We start from the raw sequence: 9,968 nt of genomic DNA on the forward strand, positions 1-9,968 counted from the left end.
CCTACAGAGTTTGGTGTTTTAGACAGACAACAAGTTGTGCTGTTTTTAGACAGACCTACAGAGTTGTGCTGTTTTAGACAGACCAACAGAGTTGTGCTGTTTTAGACAGACCTACAGAGTTGTGCTGTTTTAGAACAGACCTACAGAGTTGTGCTGTTTTAGACAGACCTACAGAGTTGTGGCTGTTTTTAGACAGACCTACAGAGTTTGTGTTGTTTTAGACATACCTACAGAGTTATGGTGTTTTAGACAGACAACAGAGTTGTGGTGTTTTAGACAGCCCTACAGAGTTGTGGTGTTTTAGACAGACCTACAGAGTTGTGGTGTTTTAGACAGACCTACAGAGTTGTGGTGTTTTAGACAGACACAGAGTTGTGCTGTTTTAGACAGACCAACAGAGTTGTGCTGTTTTAGACAGACCAACAGAGTTTGTGCTGTTTTAGACAGACCTACAGAGTTGTGCTGTTTTAGACAGACCTACAGAGTTGTGGTGTTTTAGACAGACCTACAGAGTTGTGGTGTTTTAGACAGACTACAGAGTTGTGCTGTTTTAGACAGACCTACAGAGTTGTGCTGTTTTAGACAGACCATCAGAGTTGTGATGTTTTAGACAGACCTACAGAGTTGTGGTGTTTTAGACAGACCTACAGAGTTGTGGTGTTTTAGACAGACCTACAGTGGTGTGCTGTTTTAGACAGACCAACAGTGGACCAACAGGAGTGTGCTGTTTTAGACAGACCAACAGGGGGTGTGCTGTTTTAGACAGACCTACAGTACTTACAGAATACATTAAGGTCCAAGGTGTGGCTCTGTCTCTGGCTGATGTGGTTCTTGGCCAGGCAGCGGTACTGTCCAATGTCCTTCTTCCTCACAGGACTTATCACCAGAGTAGAGTTATCCTGGGAGAACTGATGGCAATCACTAGCATCTAGGGGCATGTTGTTCCTCAGCCACTGGTACTGGACCCTGGTTCCGTTCTCCACCCAGCAGGTCCACGTCACGTTCTCCTTGTCCTCAACAACTGTAGAAGATGGGGTCTTCCTGATAACAGGAGTGGACACAGGTACTGGAGAAGGGGAGAGATAGAACAGTGAGTAAGCTGATGATGAAAGGAACAGTATTGTAATGCAGTCCTTTAAACAATTTACGGGAAAGGTCTGTTAGTCTTTCGAAGTACATGGCAATTGGATTGATGCAGCCAGGCCGAAATGTTCCATACATGCAACATTCCACAATGATCTGCCTGTGTACACAACATATATAAGATGTATAGCTCGTCAATCAATGACGTAAAAATAGAGATTGACATAAGAATCCCTGGTGTCTACCCCCAACTCACCATCTACGGTGACATGAATGGTCCTCTCGACCCTGACGAACTCCTGTCTCTGGGGGAAGTGAATGTCCAGGTCCAGGTGATAGCCCCCCTCCGCTGCCTCGTCCAGCCTGGGGATCAGGAGAGAGGCGTTGGGGGGCTGGAAAAAGAAGCGGTTCCTGTGTCTCATGGAGGCCACCATGATGGCTGAATGGTTGTGGAAGGTCACCAGGAGGGTTTTGGGGCCCCCCGGACGGGTCTGGTACCAGCTGCCCTGGATCTCAACGTCCTCCAATCGGAAGTAAGTCTCCACGGAAAGGAGGAGGGACTTCCCTTTGACGCCATTGAGCACGGACGGAACGTGGACGAACTCTGAGTTTACTTCTGAGGAGGGAGGGAAGGAAGGGGTGAGAGAGAGTATTATAGAGGACGGAAGGAGCGAGAGAGTATTATAGAGGAGGTAAGGAAGGGGTGAGAGAGAGCTATAAAGGAGGTAAGGAAAGGGTGAGAGAGAGTATTATAGATGAGGTAAGGAAGGGGTGAGAGGAGAAGCTATCGAGGAGGCTAAGGACAACAAAGGGTGAAGAGAAGTATTATAGATGAGGTAAGGAAGGGGTGAGAGAGAGCTATAAAGGAGGTAAGGAAAGGGTGAGAGAGAGTATTATAGATGAGGTAAGGAAGGGGTGAGAGAGTGTTATAGAAGAGGGAAGGAGCAAGAGAGTGAGCTATAGAGAGAGAAAGAGATTAACAAATTAGTCTCAGAGGGTGGACTCTATCACACTAATAACAAATGCAAAGATTCCAGTTTGTGTACCTCTTCATGTGTTGGGCCATTGTGTTTTCTACCTTAGAGCCTGCAATGTTTCTCATTAGATGTACATAGTGGTATACTATAGTGGCAATGTTTCTGGGGGGGATGTAAACATGTCACACACGAAGGTACTGGTGCATACAAAACAGGTACAATATGGGCCCTCATAAAGCATCTCAGAGTAAGAGTGCTGATCTAGGATCAGTTTTGCCTTCTCGATCATAATGAATAAGATTATATGGACAGGCGGATCCTAGATCAGCACCCCTGCTCCCAGATGCTTTATGAATAAGGGCCCTGATCTTTTAACTAACATGAAAAGTAAAGATGGCATTCTACGTCTCTTCATGCTGCGCTTCATAGAGCAGAAAGAATAAGTTAGACTGAGATACGTTTACATGATTGACACATCATGATTGACACATTCCATTTACTTTATCCAGAACTCTGTCCTGAAACTGAGGTAAGCAAATATTAGCCCAATTCTTCGAGCCAATGACAAGCCTTGTGTCTTGTTACTACTAACTGGTATTAAAGCAAACATCTTTAAGCTGTATGATGTAGCCGTTGAATATTGTACACTTACTTTGCTCTGTTTACATTGCGGTGGCAAGCAGTTCCCACACTGATAACTGACAGAAAAACAATCACATTTGAGTTACGACATCCAATAGAAAATAGACTCTGTTAATGAACTGTCATTCGGTTTCGTGTCTTCCACATTGTCTTTCTTTCTCAAAATAACAATGGCAGGGTTGAGTTTCTACGATTAGGAAGGGACTGGGTGATGTCATAAGTGTGTTGTTGCCAGCTCAGATTAAGCAGCAGCAGGCAGGTAGCTAGGCGGTATAAAGGTAAATACACCCCCCTTCCTTCTCTTTCTCCACCTCCCTCTCCCTGTATCTCCCCGCTCCCCTATCCCTTTCTCTCCCTTTCTGTTTTTATGCCTTGTCTTCTATCCCCCTCCCTTCCTTTCTGTCTCTTTCTCTCCCTCCCTCTTTCTTGACCCTCACCCCCTCTCTCTCTTCCCTCACCTCTCTCTCCCTCCCTACTTCCACTGTTCCTCCCCTCACCTCCATCTCTTCTCTCCCCTCCCTCCCTCTCCCTCTCTCGCTCCCTCCATCCTCCCCAGTCAGTCCAGTTCTCCCAGTGAACGTCCAGGCCCTGCTGGACCCCCCTGTTGTTCATCACAATAGATTAACTCTGTGCCTGGTGTTATGTCCTAAACTTTAATAGTAGAAACAGCCTTCCCCCATCCATGTCACACTCTGAGTGGCCTGTTGGCCACGGGTAGCAGTTTGGCCATCCCTGGGAGTGTGTGTGTGTCACGACTTCAGCCGAAGTCGGTTCCTCTCCTTGTTCGGGCGGCGCTCGGCGGTCGGCGTCGCCGGTCTACTAGCCATCGCCATCGCCGATCCACTTTTCATTTTTCATTTGTTTTGTCTTTGTTTCTACACACCTGTTTTTCATTCCCCTAATTATTGTTCATCTATTTAACCCTCTGTTTCCTCCATGGTGTTGTGCGGGATTGTTTTATGTCATGTTCGGTAATGTTGGTGACTGGTTATTTCGACGGGTGCTGTTTCTTGCCCGTGCGTAAAAGTTGATGTTCGTGTGTTTGTGTTTGGGCAAGTGTATTGTTTTACCTTGCACCATTCATTACTCTGAGTAAAGTTACTTTGCTCCCAATTCTCTGCTCTCCTGCGCCTGACTGCATACACCAGCTACACCCACCATTCTGATAGTGTGTGTGTGCGTGCGCGTGCGCGTGCGTGTGTGTGTGTGTGTGTGTGTGTGTGTGTGTGTGTGTGTGTGTGTGTGTGTGTCGGTGTTGAATCAACCTGGTCTCAGAGCTTTTTGTATTATTCTGTATGCAAATCCGAGACACTTCATTTGGAATGTATTGTTACATTTCGTATGTTATGTATTAATTTGTGGATGTCCATCATCCATTTCGTATGATATGTTACGAATTAGAATTCGTATGATACTGTATGTTACGAATTCCAATTTGTACAATATGTTAAGAATTTGCTAAACTCTTTAACTAGGCAAGTCAGTTAAGAACAAATTCTTATTTACAATGACGGCCTACCCCGGACGGAGGGCCAATTGTACGCCGCCCTATAGGACTCCCAATCATGGCCAGATGTGATACAGCCTGGATTCAAACCAGGGACTGTAGTGACGCCTCTTGCACGGAGATGCAGTGCCACTCGGGAGCCCAAATATGTCATGAATTCCAAGAATCTTGAAAAAACGTATATACTTAAAAACTGTAAATCAACCAATCCTCCATCGCTAACACAATGGAAAGGTCAAATGCCTTACTGTCTAAATGTTGAAAGTGTGTGGACGACGAAGAGAAACAAAATGGTGCCGTTTGATGCCATGTGGTGGAGAGTGATGTGGGCGCTGGAGATGGGGGTGTGAGCAGGTGGGTCTGGGCTGGTGTGATGTCGTTGATGTTTGTGTGCTTCTGTATGCTGTCGTTTGTATGTTTATGTTCTGTATTGTAATTGTGGGAGGGGGATAACGTTAGCTGGGTGGCTAGGTGGCTAACGTTAGCTCTGGCGGTTAAGGATTGAGGTTAGGGTTAGGGGAAGGGTTAGCTAACATGCTAAGTAGTTGCAAAGTAGCTCAAAAATAGCTAATTAGCTAAAATGCTAAAGTCATACCTCAGAGATTAATTGGTTTACCACCACATTAACTCTGATTTACCACAACAAAAAACCCCTGCACAATGTCTCCTTGTGCCTCTACCGGATCAAAATTACAAGTGTAATGGCTGTTCTCAATGCAATGGCACTTACAAATGTAGATCCTTCAAACACCACCAAACAGGGAAACTGATCCCAATCAAAGGTGTTATCACGTGCACCACTAAGGCAGTTATTTATCTTATAACTTGTCCTTGTGGTAAAACTTATGTGGGCAAAATGAAGCACAAACTAAAAGTAAGAATCTCTGAACATCGTAGCACCATTAGGTGCAAAAACTCGACGTACCCAGTTGCGGCCCTCTTTTCTGTCCCTTCGCTATATTGGCATCGAACACTTCACCTTCCCTAGGAAAGGGAGTGACCTCAACAATTTATTGTTAACGCGAGAGGCCGCCTGGACCTTTCATTTAAAGACCCTTGTGCCCTTCGGTCTCAACGTAGACTTTGATCTGAAGCTTTTCTTATGATTATTGTGTTTTTGCTAACCATTGTAAATAATGTTGTTAGGCCAATGTAGCCACATTTTATTTATGATCAGATGTTAACCATTCATGATTGTTTATATGTTCTATATATCTGTAAATCAACCAATGAAATCAAGCCACAGCCAGCCATGATTACAGACACCTGTGTGTGTCCTTTCAAACTATATAAACTAGTGACTCACAGTGTTTGTCATTATACAAAATGTTGACTATAAAATGATTGCATCTGAGCTCCTAAAGTGTGCGGCTCTCCTTTTCTTTTTCCACCATACCTAACGTAACATATACTGATTTGAGTGTCCCAGATTTATGTTTACTACAGTATGTTACGTCTAGTCGATGAGACCAGTCTGGTTGAATAAGCAGGACAAGAGTGTGCTGAACCCACTGCTGCCACTGTTTTCTCTAACCAAGCCCGGGATTGTTGGGGTGATAAGAGCAGGGGGGAAAGTAAGCCAGTACAGTCTGTTACGACATCCCGGCAAAATAAATAGTGGGGTATACGCCGTAATGGTAAAATGTGAGCCTATCACAATAATGAACACAAAATGCCTAGAAAACGATATGCTATTACACCATCATTTAACATTACCGCATGTCAGGTGCATGAAACATTTGCAAATTGACTTGAAACCGTTTGGCATACGCTCCAAAATGCGTTGTGGTTTAATCAGAACACTTACGTTTTGCCAAGGCGGAGATGAGTGGCCCAGACCGAGACGCACACGGAAAGCAGTGGAAGCATAAATTCAGGCTACAGGAGTAAGGCCTACACATTAAGGTGTTTTGTAACAGATGTCTCTTTACATTCATCAAATTGCGGGTGCACAGTTTGGATGCTGGAATAATTTGTTGAGTGGACGAACGTGCGCCCATAGCCTAGCTTGAAGAAGTGATTGAAGTGATTGTTAGACAATCAGATTAAAACATCATGACTGCTTGTGTTTATGCCACATTAAACGGCAGTACATGTTATATGACCAATCTTTACTAGGCCTAGTCTACTAGGCCCACAGAGATCATATGAAATGAATACAATATGTAATTCTATGTGTGTGCATGCTTAGGTCTCTACTTTCACCACTGGATAAGAGACAGTGGAGATGGCTGAGACAATGGGCTCTGAGGAGGTATTCACTGACACACACTCATAAACACACACTCTGCCCGTTGACACCAACCCATTGGCCAGCTGAATGCTGCTGGTACACCACCATCAAGTGTCCCCCTCCTCCTTCATTACACAAACAAGATCTTTACTTATTTATTTAGGCAAGCCAGTTAAGAACAAATTCTTATTTACGATGACGGCCTAGGAACAGTGGGTTAACTGCCTTGTTCAGGGGCAGAACGACAGATTTTTTACCTTGTCAGCTCAGGGATTCGATCTAGCAACCTTTACGGTTACTGGCCCAATGCTCTAACCACTAGGCTACCTGCTGCCCCTAATCACATTAACACAGTCTTTGAAGTGAGTTATATTGTTGTGTTAGGGCATCAGGGAGTGGGCTTATCTGGTCATGTGACATTGGTTGGATATCTGTTATCATCAGCACGGATGGACTGGCCATAGGGAAATTCTGGAAAATGCCAGATGGACTGAATCATCTAACAAATGCGCCAGTGTGGAGGACTTGAGGAAAGAAAATGGGCAATTGGATAGAATAGCCAGGTCGAATCTTTTCCCGTTCCCAGTCAGCATCCCTGATAGGCCAGTTTGATAGAAAAACCAGGGGTCGATATCTGTTCCCAGTACCGTCCCTAGATAGGCAGGTGTTGATAGAAAAAACCGGGGTCGATTTCTGTCCCAGTCCATCCCTGATGGGCCAGTTTTGATAGAAAAACCAGGGTTGATTTCTGTTCCCAGTCCGTCCCTGAGGGCCAGTTTGATAGAAAAGCCAGGGTCGATTTCTGTTCCCATCCTGCCCTGATGGGCCAGTTTGAAAGAAAAGCCAGGGTCGATTTCTGTTTCCCAATCCATCCCTGATGGGCCAGTTTGATAGAAAAAGCCAGGGTCGATTTCTGTTCCCAGTCCATCCCTGATGGGCCAGTTTGTAGAAAAAGCCAGGGTCGATTTCTGTTCCCCAGTCCATCCCTGATGGGCCAGTTTGATAGAAAAGGCCAGGGTCGATTTCTGGTCCCAGTCCGTCCCTGATGGGCCAGTTTGATAGAAAAGCCGGGGTCGATATCTGTTCCCAGTCCGTCCCTGATGGGCCAGTTTGATAGAAAAGCCGGGGTCGATTTCTGTTCCCAGTCAGTCCCTGATTAGACAGACTCCAAGCTGAGTCAGCAGAGGCCTGGTTGATGAACTCTTTCCAGTGTGTCCTTCCTGCCTCTTTTGCTTACTACAGAAATGCTCAAATCCCCCTCATTACGACCATAAAAGTCAAACCAAAAAACGCATATGAACACATGCAATCAGATAATAAATATCGGTAGCTACTGCAATCTAACATACCTATGTAGTAGCAACACGAACATCACCGCTTTGCATTAACACACATGCATAGGGGTATCTCTGTCCTATACACTATGAATAAAGAAGTACCATTCTATTATGCGCATAATAACTGATCAAATCAAATACAGTCTAATGGCTCGATGATGATCCAACTAATGAAAGATAATTGTCAATGTTGATGTTGATGTGGGACCATATTGCAAGGCTTTTGGTTACACTCGCAAAACATTTAATTGAATTTCTCCTGAAATGACATTCAATTAACATGTATATTTCTTCCTCCTCTTACCTGAGAGAGTAAGTATTGCAGTGTAGAAACACAGAGCGACAAAGGTCCTTCTTCCAGGAGCCTCCATTATCCTCTGAGGAGTTATCCGCTCTGGCTTGAGACTGTGACAGTAAGGGAGGGAGGTGGGAAGGAGGGGAACTGGTGGTGACAACATTTGCCAGGGAAATAAGAGGAGCCAGCCAGCAGCCCAGGCCCCTCCCAATGTTATTTGAGTGGGAGAGGTAAGCTACACCTGGCAGGCACAGGAACAACATTTGACATAAGCCTAAACCTACCTCTCCTAAACTGCTACGTTCATTCTGTTAACCTGCTGCATCAGTTCTACTAAAAACCTGTAATGAAAGTAAATTCTGACATAAGCTGTATACTATCTAGTCGAAATGTAATGTAAATGTATCCTTACATTTCACTAAGCCTGATGGTCACAGGCACAAGCATACATTTACATTACATTTTGGTCATTTAGCAGACACTCTTATCTAGCACGACTTGTACTAAGGCAGGTGAGACAAACATATACTACAGTCATTGCAAGTGAAACCTTCCACAAAAAAAAGTAGCTGTTAGCAAAATCTGTGCTGTTAAAAGACAAATGTGAGTGTTAGTTTAGATATGGGCTTAGCGACACAGAGAAAGAGAGGTATGAGTGTAATGGAATAGAGAGGGTAGCTAAAGGTTGAGAATGTCATTTAGGTGGTAAAGACATGTCAATGTAGACAAGGGAAGGACAATGCAGGAAGATGATGAAAAACACGTGTTTACAGCCAGCAAGCACAGACTGTCACAGGCAGACTCATAGGCAGTCATATTTAAACTCTCTGAAATATTAAATGAGCGACTATATATATAGAGAGAGAGAGAGAGAGAGAGAGAGAGAGAGAGAGATCTCCACGTCATGAAAAAGGACATTGTTTACAGACAGACAGTGTCAACGTGTTTCACTGTGGAGTCGCTGAGTGATAGCGCTATTGCGACAACTGAATGTAGTGAAGTGAATGTGGTGAAATGTTCGAAGATCGCATGACCATCACCATGATGAAATGTGGAGCAACAGCAATACAATGAAACAACTCATTCACTGATGTAGCTATACTATCTATTTACATACATATTATAAGTTAATTCATGAAGACCCAACATGGATATCTAAGCTACAAATTAAAATAAAACACCCCAGTGTAAATGCTAGCTGTCCCAATTTGCAGCTCAAAATGGTCTGTAAGCATTGATAATATGTGTGGATGAATGCCCTATTCTATTCTAATCAAATCCAACCTAATTTATATAGCACATTTGTTAAAGAGGATGCATTTTAAGTGCTTAACAAATAAAACACAACTCCCTACTAAGGTAGGTAAGAAAGCACCCCCCCTCGCACCCCTGCTCACCCCGACTCCCCCCTCCTCCCAAAAAATGACCTAAAATAAACATACATAATAACTTTGCTGAACTAACACTGGCACTTGACTCTTCTGACTTTGCTGATAGATACTTTGAGGAAACATGTATTTACTATGACTGTGATGTGTGGTTGTCCCTCCTAGCTATCTAAAGACAAATGCACTAAGTGTAAGTCACTCTGGATAAGAATAACATGGACATGTACATTTAAGGCAACCACATACCACAGTAATCGCAAGTAAAATCTTCACACAAAAAAGCAGCTGTCGACTAAATCAGTGCCAGCAAAAGACAAATGTGAATGTGAGCTTAGATACAGTCTGAGAGACACAGAGAGACATAGATATGAATGTCATGAAATAGAGATGGTGAAGGTCAAGATTGTCATTTAGGGATGCTGTAGTATCATGCTCCTCCTCTTCGGGTGCTCCTCCCCTATCCGTAGGGATGCTGTAGTGTCATGCTCCTCCTCTTCGGGTGCTCC

General features: G+C 44.1%; 1 protein-coding gene across 3 annotated transcripts in view; it reads right to left on the reverse strand.

The window, feature by feature from the left end:
* Window positions 1-8,210, reverse strand: part of LOC111956187 (HEPACAM family member 2-like) — a 25,914-nt gene extending 17,704 nt beyond the window's left edge. For all 3 annotated transcript variants that reach the window (XM_023976643.2, XM_023976640.2, XM_023976642.2), the window contains exons 1-3: window positions 8,084-8,210; window positions 1,340-1,699; window positions 782-1,066 (exon numbers count right to left, since the gene is read on the reverse strand). In XM_023976643.2, coding sequence (XP_023832411.1) covers window positions 782-1,066; window positions 1,340-1,699; window positions 8,084-8,150 — 712 coding nt within the window. In that variant the 5' untranslated portion in view covers window positions 8,151-8,210. The remainder of the gene's footprint in view (window positions 1-781; window positions 1,067-1,339; window positions 1,700-8,083) is intronic.
* Between the last annotated feature and the right edge of the window lie 1,758 nt (window positions 8,211-9,968).

Source organism: Salvelinus sp. IW2-2015, linkage group LG31 (genome assembly GCF_002910315.2).
Source record: "Salvelinus sp. IW2-2015 linkage group LG31, ASM291031v2, whole genome shotgun sequence".
In the NCBI taxonomy this organism is placed as follows: Eukaryota; Metazoa; Chordata; class Actinopteri; order Salmoniformes; family Salmonidae; genus Salvelinus; species Salvelinus sp. IW2-2015.